Source organism: Aspergillus multicolor, assembly GCF_047715735.1.
Source record: "Aspergillus multicolor strain CBS 133.54 unplaced genomic scaffold BDW74scaffold_10, whole genome shotgun sequence".
Lineage (NCBI taxonomy): Eukaryota > Fungi > Ascomycota > Eurotiomycetes > Eurotiales > Aspergillaceae > Aspergillus > Aspergillus multicolor.
The window spans coordinates 679,549-696,509 of NW_027395961.1; the positions used below are offsets into that span (position 1 = coordinate 679,549).

The window sequence follows — 16,961 nt, forward strand, 5'->3', positions numbered from 1 at the left end:
TGAGGGAAAAAGAAGGAGGTAGGAGGAGAGGCAAAACAGTGAGACCGGTTCTTGGATACTCGGAGGGGCGGGCGCACGGTGATGACAATAATGGGAAAGCCATACAGCTAACTTCTTGGCATCTTGGCAAGTCTCGTCAACTGATTTCTGGGGTACGTCACGTGAACAATTTGGCATAACTACCCCGCCGAGTCAGGTTCGGCCCACTCTCACTCTCTGCCGGATTTATTTCTTCTCGATAGAGGAGGTCTACCTTATCCATTGCTAATCCAATAGCACCTTCTCTCATACCCGTCATTAGAGGAGCGAATCACGGCCATGGAAAACACTCCCAGCTTGGACTGCAGGCCGTCAACTTTGGCTATTTTCGCCTTCAGCGCCAGCAGTGCACTGTACCGTACGATGAACTCATTCCAGTCAACACCAGCGCCTGTTCGTGATATTCTACGAGGTCTTCGAGCTTTGATGGAGGTTTTAGGCCCGCTTAGCGATACTGGCGGGACAGCTCTTGATATTGATTTAGCTGCACTTAGCTTTATCTTATCAAGGTGCGGCATCGCTTGTAACGAGTTCATGGAGGAGATTAGGAAACACCTACTTAGCTCGGATGATGGGAGTGTTAGCCCTCATGGTTTGGCTAGATTACGATACATGGGTGGCAATATCGACATTTTCAACCACTTGCTGTCTGGGTACAAGTCAGCTTTCGAAGTCGCACTCACATCCACACATCTGTAAGTGATAAGGAGACTCGAAATCTTGTTGCAAACCTTGGGTTTTATAAATGTAAGTCTAGTATTCTGACATGACCGGTTTAGCCGCCACCAGCCCTTCGTTACTGTTGTAAGCCTCGAGAGCTACAAGGACCTTATCAAAACTGCCAAATCGGATCTCGGGTACTCTCTCGAAAGGCTTGAGGAAATATTAGGCTCAAAGATTGACTTGCAGGCACGTGGCCTTCAGGAGCTCAAGGAGCAGCTATTAAGCATGGAAAAGTGCCTTATAATTTGTAACCATGCCTTTGACTCTATTGATTCAATTAAAGTCAAACAGGAAGAAACTAACCACGTGCCTGGATCACACGATCAAACTCTCGACCCCAAGGAATATGGGAAACGAGATTTCAGCACCTTTAACAATCATTCCACGGGCGACGCCGTGCTGTTTATGGTTTCCACCGACAAGAGAACCATTCATGGGAGCAATAACGCTCTAGGGTGGCGATCACGGTACTTGGTCGGCCATGTCAATGATAATAGCGTCCAGCAAGTCTCGCAAGATTTTGCTTGGATGAATGTTGGACATCTTGAAAAACGAGAATCATCTGCCCGGAGCAATATCTCGCTTACAGCTGATAACAAGCCTTCGTGCCACCCTGGACAGGAATACATCAAGCGGTACGGGCAAGGCTCTGTTTTATCTCATGGAGCACCAACAAGCCCTACAATCTAAGCAGGCATTCGGTCGAACATTTTATTTTCTACTAGTTTGGACTTTGCTTATACGCTTTCCGTTTATTTGTGATTTTCTCTTTGCGAGTTCCCAATAAAATATTCAACTGGTGACTTTAATTATCAAGCTGCAGTTAGTTTACTTATTCCGAGGACTTGCCCGCTGACTGAACCAGAGAGAATATATTTATGCACTGCACGGAATTTATCACCCCCATATTTGGAGCACTAGGCTGGCCTCTAGGCGGTCACCCGAATGTCTTTGCTGAAACAAATTCCAGAAGAGTCAGCGGGTCGATCAGACGCCCTAGCAATGTTTTCTGGGTGGGTGTCTCATACCGATTTCAAAAATTGTTGCTGGTGGTGTATAATTATAAATGAACTGTGCTCTCCAGGGTTATTTAGAGGCTGGTACTGGATATCTCTACTTTTGGTGCTGGAAGACATACAACGCATATAAGTAGGAGCTGTAAGAATAGCTGGCCTATAGACAGTTTCAGTCGCAGTTTCCAGCTATCGTTGTTTAACAGCTTGCTCGTTGAGGCCGATTGGCGTGTTGTTAGCTGATTAAAAACACGCGAGGCGAATAATCTCGTGAATGAAGCCCGTTCAGACTTTTGGTATTCGTTATCCAGACACACGACAGCATTGATGCTACCGTCGGTACACAAATCATAGTCGTCCACTATGTCCCATAATTGTAGCTAGGAGACTCGGGGTAAAAAAAAGCACTCAGATAATTCACTAGAGGTGCAAACGGACCGCAATTTCCGCTTAATACAGCAATCAAGCTGGAAGCTCGAAGACCCGCATCTGACTTCAATGTCTGAGAACTCGCCGCTTTCGCGAATGCTTCATGGATCATGGTATATATTAGCACAATTTATGCGTTGGTGTTAGGGAAATATTGAATTAGACATCATTATGTACTGGATTTCTGAGGTGAATAAGTTTCTGAGTAGAGACACCATGGACTACTGCCCTTCTCAGGGTCCTGAGTTAGGCGGGGAACTCAGCCAAGCCTGCTGATCTCTTGGATAAATCCTTTTTCCACGTCCACCTGCTCACCCTCATTAACAGCAAGAGGTTGATGGGCCACCTCGGGCCAGCCCGCGATAATTCATAAGTATTGCCGTTTTGTTAAGTTTTTGGTACCAGGAGATCAAGTTGCTTGAAATAAAATTATAAGTATATATACTTAACTTTAATTAATTATTTATAAAAATAATTTATACTATATTAAATCTTAACTTCACGCACGGACTCTCCTAAAAAGGTAGAAATGATGTTAGTTGGCTAGTTCCCACACCTTATATAATTACACTGCTTTATAATAGCTGCCTAGCTAATTAATTCGCAGGTGTTAACTTAGCTTTCATGCAAGTAAGAGAAGGAAAATAGATTAAGAAGGCAGTGGTAGGAATAAGGATTAGCTACCGGAAAGGAAAAGAACTAGTATAAGTACTAGTTACGCTTTAAGGGTTAAGTTTAAGAATAAATAAAAAGCCAGAATATAACACATGTATAATATCCTATAAATTTTAGTATAATGATTTATTGCTGTTAAAGGTAACTCTAAATAATAGCATAGTATTAATCACAAAGTACAAAGCTATAAAGTAATAATAAAAATTTAATGCCCGCGGCGTGGACTTTAGGTAATTAAAATTATAGTCCCAGATACTGGTGATCTGGTTTATAGGGCCTTGTTATATAGCACTAAGCATGTTACCTTAGTCCTTTTATACTTTATTTAATATTTAAAGCCACTTCTTGAATTTAGCTTTATTTATCCTTTGTGGTAATTGCGTGAAGTATTACTTAGCAGCCTGCTTTAGTTTTAAAGTAGATAAACTATTATCCCCCTTAATTAAATATCTTATATTATGTGCTTTTTTTATAAAAACCCGGGCCCTTAATTTATTTTTATTTTTGGTGATAATATTAAATGCATTCTTGTAAACTTAAGTAAGACTCGCATCCCAAATTCCCTTTTTATTAAAAAGACTAAACATTATATGTAAAAAATTAAGCGCTATTTTTACATTTAGTTCACCCCAGATGTAAGGCCACGCTTACCGTGACGCCTACCTACCATCCGTGGATGCCTGAGGCACCCTCCAAGCGCTGACTAAGCGCGCACTGAAGACAGATCCCCGCGAAGGGGGAATTCTGATCTTCAGCATCAATCTACACAATAAACTGGGTTCTTATTAAACGCCTTTACTTCCTCCTTTCCCTAAGCTGGTATCGCAGATACGTTGATTTCAATCCATCAGGGAACCTGCTTCTTACACCAGAAGAACCTTTTGATAAAGCTGTTAATAAATTAAAGTTTCTTAAGTTAGTTGTTACTAAGTTTTTGCTAAACTTAGGGCGGTGAGCAGAGTTTATATTTATATTTAGACTTAAATTTCTGTTTAAAAATATTACTGCTCTGCGAATTCTATGGTACTAGCTAGATAAGAAATAGCTATTTCTTGTCTAGCCTTAATATTTTAAAAGGCGTGAATAGTAAGCCCCCTAATATTCTTATTCCAAGTATTCTGGGCATTGTGTCTGCAAGAATAATTAATTCAGGACATATTAAGGAATAATCCACCAGATATATTGCTTAAGCCTACTAGAGAAAGAATGTTAGTTTAAGTAATACTAAGAAAACAGCTATAAGCATTACCGTAGATATTTATAAGGTCAAAAAATGCAATTTATTAATTAGTAGTAAGGTATTTTATTTTATTTTTAATAATACCTTCTAGGGCTTTAATACTAGGATTACCTCAAGGCACGCGAAAAAAATAAAGCTTTTAAGAGTAGACATGTACCCTGGGCTATCTTTTTTATTATAACCAACCCCTTTTCTTTTCCAGCTATTAATTTAATAGCGTATGGCTTGCTAAATAGTTAAATAATATCCTTGCTAAACTTTATATAATTATCTTTATTTTTAGTGCTTGCTGCGGATTTAATAGTATTAAGAGGGAAAGGAAAGCTAAGATATTTACTAAACCGGCTTTAGTTAAGAAGTAATATAGCTTTTAAATCAAGATCTTAAAGAAGTTTATAACTAGTCTTATAGGAATTTTAATTCCAGCCATAAGCCTGGCAGGTTAAGTTTAATTAATAGTAGTATGTAAAGAGTGAGGTATTATAGTTATATTTTATTGTAATACTAGAAGAAAGAACATTTAAAACACTTCTTTATAAAGGTTAAGCTTTTTCCACACCCATGGTATTTTTAATAACCATTAGACTCTGCTGCGGTATACTAAACCTGATTACTTAGTCCAAGCATGTTTTACAGTAATATTAAAAATATCTATATCATGTACACCATGTGGATACAGGATGCTTGGTTTTTTGAATAGCCCTAAGCCTTACAAACTCAGTGTCAACCCTCGCCGTCCACTGGCGGTGGGAGATTAAGTTGCTGGCAAGGGCACCAGAAATTCCAGAGAGTACCAAAGCACAAACCTGAAAAGTTGAGTGATCGTCGCAGGATCGATGCACAGGCTAAAGACTATAAGCAGCCGACCCATCTCCAGCCCTGAACTGAAGGGTTCTGCGTGCCGCTTGAGCTCCGGATATGCTCGAGTGAACCAGCCCTTAACCATGATCAACCTCCATGATTTACAGTGCCTGGGGCAGGTCGTTAGTTGCCCTCACCTGCGTGATCAATCGTCCAAGCGAGAAAGCGGGCATCACCACCCCACCATGGCTACCTAGATATATAAATCCTGTCGACACCCCTTGAAGTTTCCTCTTCCATCTCTCACCACTCCCCAGCTCTTTAAGAAACCTCCAATTTTAATACACTCCACTGTTTCGAACCATCCCACCGACAATGCCCCGCTGGCTCTCCCTCCCACTAGGCCTAGCCCTAGCCCTAAACACCCTCCTGCACGGCACAACCGCAACACCAACCCTCAACAAACGTGACAGCGGCCTAAGATGCGACTCCCTCGCTGCCTGCACGGCCTGGTACACATTCGGCAGCGCTCTATGCTCCTCCGGCTACGAGGAAACCCCCTACGAAGCGGACGGCGACCCCCTGGGCACATACTGCGAGCGCGAGTGCACCTCGTCCGAAGCAACCCAATGCGCCGCAGACAAGTGCACCTTCTACCGCCGCGAGTGCAATCTATACCCCGGTAACAGTATCTGCGGGAAAGCGCTGAGTTTTTGCGGCACTCCTGTCGCAATGCACAAGAGCGGCTGCACACGCAGTAACATGGGCCAGCCGGTGGTGTACGATGATGCGAGCGGGACGTGTGCCGTCGACGAGGATCCCGTGAAAGATGAGAAATTGCTAAGGTATAACCTGGGCTAGGGGGCTGTCAGTCTAAGGCTTTTTATGACGTGTGCGCCTGTGACCACGGCGGGCGCGCGTTCAGTTGATAGTGCCGTGCTTAGGGGGATCAACTTGGATGATTGTACTGCGATTCCTGATGACTTCGTTTACAGTAACCCGGACTCGTATGAGTTGTACTGGAAGTGTAATAAAGTTGATCCGGGGAGGTTCGCGGATATTGAGAAGGCTGGCAGAGCGGCGTGTGAAGCGGCGGCGCAGCCTGGGGATCAGAAGCCGGTTTTTCAGGCGAATAGAGGGTAGATTGGAGGGAGTCTGTTTTGGTGGTCCCTGTGGAGTTGATTGGGATAGGGGTTGATGCTGCTGGCTTTACTTATGTAGCACGGACTTGTTTGCCGGCGATTCTCTTGTCTAGGGTGGTAGATGCAATTGGTTGAATCATGTCATGTCATCACAGAGGTGCCGCATCATATCGAAGATGATCAAAGCCTTCTAATACCTGACTAGTTCCCTAGCTTATATAATTTTGTAAACACAGCATCAGGCTTGCAACCACTCATACCATCAAAACAAAATCTAATATAAAATCTTAATGCTACCATCCCACCTACCATATGTGCTGCCTGACCTTAAATACCTAATGTTTAGCTGTTATTAAGCTCCTCGACCATCTCCGCATCCTTAAAAAAGACAGCCCTAAACTCCCTTATAACACTAATCTTCTCCTTCATACTAAACGCGAGACTCACCCTCCCAGAGTCCCTCGGCAGATAGTTAACACTTATATACTTTAATACCCACACACCCCTTCCATCACTTGGCCACTTAAACACAAGAATCTTCGCCTTATCCTCCGTAGCTTTTTGTATACCAATCTGCGCATTAAGCCTATCGCGTTTACTGTTCCACCAGTTTGCACCGGTCTTTCGCAGAAGAGCACAGAATAAATCTTATTTCTTGGCAATGAAAGAGCGCTGGCATGCGTAGAGTTGTGGGAGGGACAGAAATAGTGAATTAAGAAAACCGGCTTCTTTAATAAGAATGCCGCCGCTCGAGGGGTATTTGTAAATCGTGCAGCCTGCTTTGTCAAAGACAATTCGTTTGGTTGTTGATTTAGGTGGGTTGGTGGGGCATGAGACTTTCTCAAAGGATGAGTCGGCCATTATGGTACCTCGAGGAGCGTTTGTTAAGTAGAAATAGGGAAGGCGCAGATAGTAAAGCAGCCAATGTATCATAATGTTGCTTGTTCATTGAAAGTTGAGAGAAAGGGAAGAGAAAGAGTGCCCCGGGAGCTGGAGGCGACGATGGCAAGGGATGCTGCTGAACCTCATATCTCAGTGTTGAATTGAGGTTCACATGCCATACCTAGGTATATGAATAACTGCCATATACGAATGACTGTTTCAACATGTAGGATTTGGGAGATGTCACCGTCATCTCATTGCGCAGGAACCTTGACATTACAAGACAGCCGTATACCTACCTAGGCAGGTAAGGAGGCTGTAGGCTACAGCGCGAACAAAGAAAAAATCAAATGCCTAGACCCAATCTTGGTAGATAGGTTCTAGCCTGTGTATAGGCTGCCTAATCTAGGCGCGTGAATTCTTCTTTTAAGGATTGAGGACCGCTTAGGGCTTGCGCTTATCAGATACCCGTACACAAAGGGGGAGGCAACGCTGAACTGCAGCAAGCATTCTTAGTTAATCACAACCAGTAACTCTGTGTTGGTGAAATTGTGTAGACATACAAATTGCACCATGATTTGCACTTTGCCTAATCCTAACCAGCCCAAAAAGGGTCGTATCAGGCCTTGTCCCATGTTATCAATTAATTCAGGTCAAACAAGCCTGCGAAAACGGCACCAAGCTCACACCCCTCAGCCCAAACTCCTGCCTCTTGTAAGATCCATAAACATCCGGATAAACGATCCTCATCCTGTTCATTAACGTACTTGCCACCTCAACCTCCAGCGTATTCGTCCCGTTCTTCAACCAGCGACTGATATCAAATTGCACTCCCATTTGGTCCAGGGGCGGGAGAGATTCTCCATTGACACTGACGCGGAAGGACCCGTTGAACTTGGTGAAGGTTAGGTATGCGCCCATCGCTTTACTAGAGTATGATGTTTTGGCTGTGCCCAGGGTGAACGTTGCAGTGTATGTTGCGTTTCCGGAGACGTCTTCAATGCCTGCAATGGAGGGCCATGGGGCCAGCGATGTTAGGTTAACGTCGTGGCGGACAAGGGTCGTGGCAGTAATATCCGCAGAGCTATTTCCATTGCTGGTACCTGCAGGCTGCCAGTCGTCGAGTTGGAGATTCCAACTAGTAAGCTCGATGGTAGCGAAGGCGTCCTCTAGCGTTGTAGTTCGCTTCCTAGTGTCCGTAGTGGTGGTGTAAGTGCCACCTTTAGTTGCTCGAACGAGGAGCTTGTTGGTGTTTGGGTCACGGACGACCCTATCAGCCGTGGTGGCGAGGGCATGATCAACCCTATACTGGGATGGAGCAATGATGAGTAACTTGGACTGCCCAGGATTGAGCACAATTGGGATCTGCAGCTGGTTGTTTGAGATCTTGTAGAGAGGAGAAACCAATGCATCACCAGTCCATGCATCCAGCTCAATTGGTACCACATTCCTGTGTCGAAGTGGTAGGTAGACGGTTGTATCGGCGCTGTCCGTGTCCGCAGAGAAGAAATATAGATCGTACTCCTTGTACTCTCGTCGAATGTGAAGCAGTGAGGGAGCGCTGTACTGCACGGCTGGAGAGACATCTGAACTCCCAAGACCAGCCCGGATATTATCTGTACTGGTACCAACATTGGCGACGTTATCGAGCTCGAGCATAGCCTTGACAGCCGAAGCAACAATAGTCGTGTCCGATTCCAGCCCCAAAGACCGGGGCTCAGACCAGTCCCCAAGCATCAAGATAGGCAACCCATCCTCCGCGAATTGGAGCAATCTCTTTGCCGATGATTCCGTGAGAGCTGCCCTACTATCTGAATTAGGATCTCCTTGGACAACTAAAAGGACAAAGTCCGCAGTGTCAGGCGCAAGGCGCCCCCTTTTCACATCGACACCAGGCAAATCCAGCAAGAACTCATTCACAAAGGCCGTCGACCACCCCTCGCCCATCCCCTCATCCGCGAAGAAGGACCTGTTCCCATGCGCATCCGCTGCGCCATTCTGCCTATAGAAAGCAACGTCGTATTTTGGCGTCCCGAAGCCCGTGAAGTACGACACCCGCCCCATATACCCAGTAAAATCAGACGCATGCATCCAAGTGGGTATACGCGGGCCCCATGACTCACTGTACCCAATGCGTGCCCTATAAGGCGTAAACACCGCCCAGCCAGGCCAGGACGCTTCGGGGCCATCGATGTGCGAGAATCCGTGCAGAACGTTGCGGGTAACTCCGGCTGCAAACTCGGGGTTCACGGTTGCTAGGATTTTGGATCAAGTTGTTGCATATGCTGCTCGATTATATGCACCAAGTTCAGTGGAGAGTTCATTGTTGCCAGAAAGACTTAATGCGCCCGCAAGAACTCGAAAGTCGTTGAGGACTGTGAACCCCAGGGACTCGCCTTCGGGGATGTCGAGGGTTGTTGCAAGGCGCATGCTGTCCATGCCGGGGACACCATAGGGCTGTCCCCTGTATTGGAGGTTGTGAGAGTGGAGCCAGTTTTTGAGAGGTTGGATATGGTACTCATCGAATAAATCAGATAGGGCCTGGCGGTAGTCGTGCAGTGCGCTGGCATGGATGTCTTGATCTGCAAACTCGTATAGCGGATCTGAGTTCTTGTAGAGCGTGATGATAGACAGAATGCTTCGTACATCGTACCCACGGCGTTACTGGAATTCTTCTGGAAAGTTGGGTGTCCAGTAGGTTGCGCTTACCATCTCGAGCGAGTCCTCGAAGAGTGCAGTCGGTATCTCTGTGAGCTTTGCTAGTAGTTCCGGCGTGAGAATCGAGGACTCCCAAAAATCGATGACGGCCTGTGCACCGGCTGTGCTGAAGTGGTCTACCATGTACGACGGCGGGACTGTATGCGGGAAGTCCTCTGGCCGCTGCCCCGTTCCCCGGATGGTAGCCGAGTATATAAGCCAGGTGCCATTATCAGGCGGAATGAAGACGACCTGACCATCAACGACCTCATCCGTAAGGTCGATCATGGACCGATACACCAGCTTGGCCGGGTTGCTGTCGGCGTCACTCTGATCATCAAGCCGCCACGCCTGCACCGCATCAAGCTCCTGCTTTTCGACCCCGTCCTTAGGGCTAGAGAACGGCGACGGCACAGACCCGTTGTACACCTCTGAGCCATAAATGTAAGCCTTCCCAAGAACAAGCTCCTTTGCGGCTGCCTCATCATCCGGGACAATGAACGGTACTCCCATCGGCCAGCAAGGGTCGAACGTAAGGTCATGGCCCGAGTCCCTAGAGTTTGCCTCGTCGAGGGCAACAATTACGACACTGAGCCCCGGCTCGGACGCCCAGCCATGGGTGTCATGATGCCATTCTGTTCCCTCGGGTGTGCTATGGTGTACATCCTGGATCTCAATCCCGCCAAAGCCGGCTTCAGAGATCTGGATCACCTCGGCTCGGATCTCTTCATTGTCCACGGCGCCATGAGGCCACCACCAGCGGACGTACGGGCGAGATTGTATGGGCGGGGATCGGAAATTGGAGAGGAAGGGCGCGGTGGCATCGAGGGGTGCGAGGAGGGTGTCCACTGCCGACTATCGTGGAGATATATCAGTAATTTTCGCACAGCAGAAATAAAGTTACATACCATTGGGATCTCCGGTTGCACTGTTAGAGCTGATAATGCTAGATGATGCTGAGGAGCAAGATCCTCAAGCCTATTTATGTTCTAAATCTCCGCCAGTTCCTCTCGTAACGTTTGAGATTGTTTGATGGATCCCACCGAGGTTTTGTGAGAAGTTTACCCAGTGGCTTCCAAATCTGCAAAATGGGCCATGATTGATGGAACGACAGGGCCCTGTGTATGCGCGGCATGCTATTTCCCCGTGGACCCTGCAGATCTCAGGGGTCGGATGTGGGCGGTGGCGTCCCGAGATCGGCTAAATCACCTCATGCTCGGACTCGGTAGAGCTGCCATCGAGCCCTGTTGAGCTGGCTTGGCTTTGACATGTTAAGCAAACCCTACCAACGCATTCGGAGCTTTATGAATATGGTGGCACATTGAAAGTATCCGACCGCGTCCATACCTTAGGTCCTTGGGAAGCCAAAGTTAGAAGATTCGAGCAAGAAGACGGATGCGGCATTTTATTGAATCAACCATTGTCATGGTTCACATCCAAGGTTAGAAGGGATGCCCTATCAACTAATTGGTATGGGTGGTGCCTTCCTTACGGTGGTCAGAGATAGGTTCCTTCCATCCGAGCCCAGGCATTAATGCGCGATGTCGACACTACATTTTGCAAGGTAATTTGCCTCCTTGCTGTGAATATGCCATAGATAATGAATGGAACAATCATACTCCGTACCTACTTGATTCTTTATACCCCTGCAGCTTCGGACTACCCCTGGGCTTGGGAGGGGTACTAAGGTTGGCTGGAATGGGCTTTTCAAGCTTCGTTAGATGCGTTAGCTGGTTGCTACTATGGTAGTTTATGGGCAAGTTGGTAATCTGACACTCCAAGAATCGAGCTTGCCACAGTCCCATTGACGAGGTCTAGAGCAAGCGAACTCATCAGTTTACGGGGCTTGTTGGAATATGCATACACATAGAATCCATTGAGATAGTTAAGGGTACCAGAATCCTGAACCGGCTTGGGTATTTGTTAGACTCAGGTTATTAATAACTTGCTGGCAATCCATTGTTAACAGCTCTAGAAGGTGGTAGGCCTTCCTACACCTACCTACCTAAGGTGGGCTCCATTGATCGGGCCCCTGGGTGACGCCCGTGGACTCCTACCTAGTACTCGCCAAAACTCGCCTTGTGAAGAAATGGATGAGCCCAACCAATGACTATGTGCAAGAGTAAGAACATGTCATCTCGATCCTCAGGAACCCAACATTTTTTTATCTTCACTCAGAGACTATGTTGACACAAAGAATGGAGTTTATCAATAAGTGCAGTCGGTTTGCTTCACAAATGAAAGCCAATAACAATGCTCAAATGTGGCATGGCGCAATATTTTCGGGGCGGTAGGTGATCCCGTCACCAGGGCCCAGCCAGATAAGCCCTAAGCCATATCTGTGCAGGTGCATGCCAGGCCGGGGTACAACTCCAAGTGATATCGCTTAGGTACGCATGCTAGCGCCCAGCCTGACTGATATAAAAGATAGCGAAGCCCACCAGTGACGAATATCTGACTTTCCTTCCATAGTTTTCTCCGCACCCCCGCGAGGAATAACAAAATATCCATTGTGATAACCATGCCCCCTCAACCCACCCGCCTTTCCTCCCTGCTCCGCCCATGGGCTCTGATATGGCCTTCGATATGCCGTAGGCCCCCTGAGTTTACTTTGAAACTTACTTAGCGAACTCTACATTCTAATACCACCGCCCGGACCCAGTGCACTTTCAAGCCCTCGCCGAAGCAGTCCGCCGCGACGGCCTCGCAGGACTATTTCGCCTGCAGCAAATCCGCGATGCTGCATCGGCGAAACTGCTCAGCATAACATGCACGTAGCCTGCCCTCCACCTCAAATTCCCCTTCGTCTTCCCCAAAGACTAACAATAACGCACAGCAAGCGGTTTCATCGCCTACGAGGACACAACGGTCGTCCCCTCGCTCGTGAGCACTGCTTCCGGCGTAATCCTCGACCTGGGACCTGGACCCGGCAACCAGATCCATCGGTTCAATGCCGCTGCTGTTGAATATATCTACGGCGTGGAGCCGAATACTCACTATAAGGAGGAAATATATGCAAAGGTTGAGAAGCACGGTTTGGCAGGTAGGTACAAGCTTCTTGCCTGCGGCATTGAAGATAGCGATGTCTTGCGAGACGAGGGAGTTGGAGAGGGGTGTCTGGACTCTGTTCTATGTATCCAGGTCCTCTGCGCAGTTAAGGACCCGCAAAGCGTCATGAGGGAAGTTTGGAGGTTGCTTAAGCCCGGCGGGAAGTTCATCTTCTGGGAGCATGGGTGCAGTAGGGATCCGGTGACGAGGGCGGCGCAGAGTATGTTCTTACTTGGCTCTTCATAGGTGTTTTGGGCAAATATAGGACTGGCTAACATCATGGACAGCATTCTGGAACCCGGCCTGGAACACATTTGTTGGATGCCGTTTGAACCGGAATGTACTGGCAGATATCCTTGATAGCGGGGGGTGGGAGAACCCCGAGGATATTGAGGAGCCGGAGGATAGACTTAGTTGTTTGCCGAGGATTCAGGGGGTGCTTGTTAAGAAGGCTTGATGTTGACAGCGCTCGCTAGTACCTCTTCACGCCTTGGTGGAGATTATAGTACGGTATTCCCACCTTAATCAGCCAGGTAGCGACAGTGGGATTGGAATTCGTTGCTTGCACAGCTCTATGAGGCCACCTAACACCGCTCGAGAACCCTTGGTTGGCTCGTTTGACATTTACGGGACCTCCCTATAGATAAGAGATAGAGGTAAAAAAGATAAAACGAGGTACACCGAACATACTCCGAGGAGAGCTTACTGTGGTATTAAGTACCATAATACACCCGTAAACCAGATCTACAACCCATGTCTGACACTAATGCGATTGCTATTTCGTACCTAAAATGAGACAAGCATTAGCCAATGAGAGCTTTTTCGCCAGGATAGCTTCATGCACAAGGCAGCGGTGAGAGCACTCCCAGCTATAAAGTCCCTCTTCTTCCTCTAATAAGAGTTTCTAACCATCCATCTGCCTTTCAAGCGCCATTGAGTCTTTTCATACCCAATCTCCTCAGGTACCAACCGATATTTTGCTCAACAAAATGGTCTCCCTCGTCGCCTTCGACCTTGACGGAACCCTCGCGTTAAGCAAACAGCCCCTCGACAACGAAATGGCAGACGCACTAGCCTCCCTCCTCCAAGTCGCCCACGTCGCCATAATCTCCGGTGGCGACTGGCCGCAATTCGAGAAGCAGATTGCCGCTCGGCTGCCCGCGCACGCAGACAGGTCGAAACTCTTTCTCCTGCCGACAACTGGAACGAAACTGTACACGTTCAGTCCAGACTCAAATGCCTGGACACGGATCTACGCCGACCTCTTCACGGAATCCCAAAAGTCACTTATCCTTTCGGCCTTCGACGCAGCCCTCGCCGCAACGGGCTTCACGCCGCAGAAGACCTGGGGCGAGCGCATTGAAGACCGCGGCAGCCAGATCACCTTCTCTGCATTGGGGCAGGAAGCACCTCTGACCGAGAAGGAAGTGTGGGATCCGGACTTTGCAAAGAGAAAAGTCATCCAGGCGGACTTGCGAACGCGGCTTCCTGACATGTCGGTGAACATGGGCGGAGCGACGAGCGTTGACATCACCAAGAAGGGCGTCGACAAGGGTTACGGGCTCAAAAGGCTGAGTGAGCATAGCGGCATTGGACTCGAAAAGATGGTATTCATAGGGGATGCCATCTTTCCTGGTGGGAATGACTACCCGGCGTTTGAGCTGGGGCTGAAGACGGTCAAGGTGAAGAACCCGGATGGGACACTAGCGGCTATTGCGGGGATCGTGGCTTGCTTGTCTTAGAGCGTGTTATAGAAGATACTGCTTCAGCAAATTTAAGAGGAAATGGAAATACATTCTGGACGGAGTTGTGCACCTAGAAATCGAAAGACCCCGTGACCTCGGCCGGGCCTGGGGGCGGCTGCTCCTTCCATTTCCGTCCGCGTCGCGTCCGACTCGCGTCACTAACTCATTATCCTATCCTCAACCCCGCTCAACAAAATCCCCACATTGAAAGAAAGTCTCATCCACTACAAAGTACAATGCTTTTGCTCTGAGTGTCTCATAGGTCCCGCGAGCGATCGCTCTGAGCATAGCAACATTCTCGCTAATTCGCAGCTCGGAGACCCCCTCGACGCTCATCCGATATTTCTGCAGTTCGAGTATTACGTACAAGCTGTCCTCTGCCTGCACCGCGCGCTGATACGCCGAGTGATTCCAGTCGCTACCATGCACGACGGAAATCTGCACTTCAGGTTCAGAAGCACGCGATCTGAGGTACGACGCCAGCAGATCCCTCACCCGGAGTCGATGGACCGTCGGAACAATGCCGTACACGACGATATCGACGAAGCGAGTTTGCGAGTGGCGGTCTAGGTGAAGGCGAATCTGGTCGGTAATCGTGCCAGGAGAACTGATATCGGGTGATGTGCCTCTTTCGCCACTGAGGAGCATGGTGGTGAGCAGGTCCTTGGCCTTTTGCTTATACAGGTTGACCTTGGGATGTGTGACGAATGAGATGTCACGGTGGTAGGCGACCACGGCCACGAAGACGGAAAGTGCGTACATGGTCAGCATGGCTTTGACGAGAGGAGGGATTTCCGCGGGTATGGGCAGTTCGAGATAGGTGGCATGGGGTGTTACGCCAGAAGCAAAATGCATCCGGGGATTGAATCCGTGCTGTTTCGACCCTAAACTTTGCGCAATGAGCTGGATTATTAGATTCTCCAGGTTGGGACTGGCGATTTCGGCTAGATCCATCTGAAAGTCTTCGATGCGGTTCGAGGCAACATGGTCGGCAATCGGGACGACGGACCGGGCAATGTCGTCTGCTAGCTTGATGTACTGCACATACATGTGCCGCACAGCGCTGGCGTCTCCGCGGTGTCCGAGTGCCATCGCCATGAAAAAGAGTGAGGAATGCGGAACGCAGAAAAGCGCATTGATGTCGGCATGATCGCCCACATCCAGTGGCAGTATATTGACCTTCTCCCAGTCGTGGCCTCTTGATGCCCGGATGCTATCTTCGCCGCTTCTGACGTCTTCGGGGGATCGACTGCTGTCGGTAAGCCAGAGAAAATGCTCTCGGTAACTGAGTCCCGCGCCGTCGAAGCAGTCTCGCAGCGTTTCCATCAACATGATGGTCTCCAGGGTCGTGCCGGATTGGCTGATACCTATGCATACAGTGGTGGAGAGATCCAGGCTCGATAATAAGTTGGACAGCCCCTGTGGATCTAAGCTTCCAAGTATGGAAATGGTAATGCTGTTCCTCTTGGTGTGCACAAGGTCTCTAAGAGCGCCCACAGAAAATGCCCACGCGCCGGTGCCACAAAAAATGAAGTTTTGTTTGTGAATCAACGGCCTCATCTGTAGAGCCCGGGCTAGAAATCTTTCGACTTGCTGCCACGAAGGAGGGACAACCCACCCCAGCATTGAGGATTTGCCATCAAATCCTATATCGCGGAAGATGTTGCCGTGGCAGATCAACTTCTGAGGGCGACCTGCCGCTTCCTTGAGGTGACGGAGTGGGAGATCTTCGGCAAGCTGGACTGTTCCGTTTGGTGCCCGCATGTCGATGATTACTCGCTTTGCCGCTCGGGCCAAGATGTTTGCGCCGTCAGAAAGGGCCTTTGCAGTCTCCGGAAGGGCGTCGAGGGATATGACATGAGATATTACTCGGCTGAAGGAGAGCGGGTCGGCACGAATCAACTCAACCGCCATCGCCAAATCGTGATGTTCGCTACCACGATGGCCGGACACATCAACAGCCTTGCCAGCGTTATGGATGCGTTGAGTCTTCCAGCCCGACCTTATCGCCCACGCGTCCACAGCTAAGCCCCCATCTAGTTCGATGTTATCGCCGGGGCGGAATCCGGCGAAGAGATACACGCAACCGCCAGCGTTGATGTAATTGATGGCCTCCTGGGCAGCTGCGACCCCTTGGCCCATGGAGACACAGATTATTACCGCGTCCACCCCTTCCCCCTCTGTGATGTGCTGGACCTCCGAGGAAACCGAGCCGTCAATAACAAAGACGTTCTGTCGCTGGACAATGCCCTTCGCTGCGGCAAAAGCAAGCTTCTCCCGAGATCGATTTCCCAGGAAGACGCGACGCGCGCCGACTTGACACTCGTCAGAACAAACATCATGCCCATGACCCCCGCACCGACTACCAAGACATTCTTCCCGACGAGTCGTTTCTTCATCCGCTCCTGTGCTGCTATTACACAGCTAAGGGGCTCAACCAGAGTATCGGTCGGATGCGCCCGGCTCCCCTCAAGCACGAGAACCTGATGCTTGTCGATTAGTTCCTGTCCAAAGAGGAAGTACTCCT

At 48.6% G+C, this 16,961-nt stretch overlaps 6 protein-coding genes across 6 annotated transcripts; 4 read left to right on the forward strand and 2 right to left on the reverse strand.

The window, feature by feature from the left end:
* Nucleotides 1-253: 253 nt before the first annotated feature.
* Nucleotides 254-1,718, forward strand: BDW74DRAFT_152289 (uncharacterized protein). The gene is made up of 2 exons (XM_073724340.1): nt 254-734; nt 819-1,718. The coding sequence occupies exons 1-2, from the start codon at nt 319-321 to the stop codon at nt 1,450-1,452; spliced, it is 1,050 nt and encodes a 349-aa protein (XP_073584650.1). The 5' UTR covers nt 254-318; the 3' UTR covers nt 1,453-1,718.
* A 3,577-nt stretch (nt 1,719-5,295) lies between these two features.
* Nucleotides 5,296-6,063, forward strand: BDW74DRAFT_177621 (uncharacterized protein; the record flags this gene model as incomplete). Its single annotated transcript, XM_073728943.1, has 2 exons — nt 5,296-5,765; nt 5,865-6,063. 2 exons carry the CDS (start codon nt 5,296-5,298, stop codon nt 6,061-6,063), a joined length of 669 nt encoding a protein of 222 aa, XP_073584651.1.
* A 1,529-nt stretch (nt 6,064-7,592) lies between these two features.
* BDW74DRAFT_177622 (uncharacterized protein) lies at nt 7,593-10,738 on the reverse strand (the record flags this gene model as incomplete). The annotated part of the gene is made up of 5 exons (XM_073728944.1): nt 7,593-9,199; nt 9,248-9,554; nt 9,654-10,496; nt 10,550-10,619; nt 10,707-10,738. The coding sequence occupies 5 exons, from the start codon at nt 10,736-10,738 to the stop codon at nt 7,593-7,595; spliced, it is 2,859 nt and encodes a 952-aa protein (XP_073584652.1).
* A 1,424-nt stretch (nt 10,739-12,162) lies between these two features.
* BDW74DRAFT_177623 (class I SAM-dependent methyltransferase) lies at nt 12,163-13,146 on the forward strand (the record flags this gene model as incomplete). Its single annotated transcript, XM_073728945.1, has 4 exons — nt 12,163-12,232; nt 12,304-12,415; nt 12,482-12,909; nt 12,977-13,146. The coding sequence occupies 4 exons, from the start codon at nt 12,163-12,165 to the stop codon at nt 13,144-13,146; spliced, it is 780 nt and encodes a 259-aa protein (XP_073584653.1).
* Nucleotides 13,147-13,678: 532 nt separating this feature from the next.
* Nucleotides 13,679-14,431, forward strand: BDW74DRAFT_184905 (HAD-like domain-containing protein; the record flags this gene model as incomplete). The annotated part of the gene is made up of 1 exon (XM_073730919.1): nt 13,679-14,431. One exon carries the CDS (start codon nt 13,679-13,681, stop codon nt 14,429-14,431), a length of 753 nt encoding a protein of 250 aa, XP_073584654.1.
* Nucleotides 14,432-14,609: 178 nt separating this feature from the next.
* On the reverse strand, nt 14,610-16,457 carry BDW74DRAFT_152291 (uncharacterized protein; the record flags this gene model as incomplete). Its single annotated transcript, XM_073724341.1, has 1 exon — nt 14,610-16,457. The coding sequence occupies exon 1, from the start codon at nt 16,346-16,348 to the stop codon at nt 14,612-14,614; it is 1,737 nt and encodes a 578-aa protein (XP_073584655.1). The 5' UTR covers nt 16,349-16,457.
* Nucleotides 16,458-16,961: the final 504 nt, after the last annotated feature.

What these genes read in the sequence shown, in the direction of transcription:
- BDW74DRAFT_152289 (XM_073724340.1), top strand. Translation starts at nt 319, where the DNA reads ATGGAAAACACTCCCAGCTTGGACTGCAGGCCGTCAACTTTGGCTATT. An exon ending in GCACTCACATCCACACATCT is followed by an intron (nt 735 to 818) that starts GTAAGTGATAAG and finishes TGACCGGTTTAG; the next exon opens with CCGCCACCAGCCCTTCGTTA.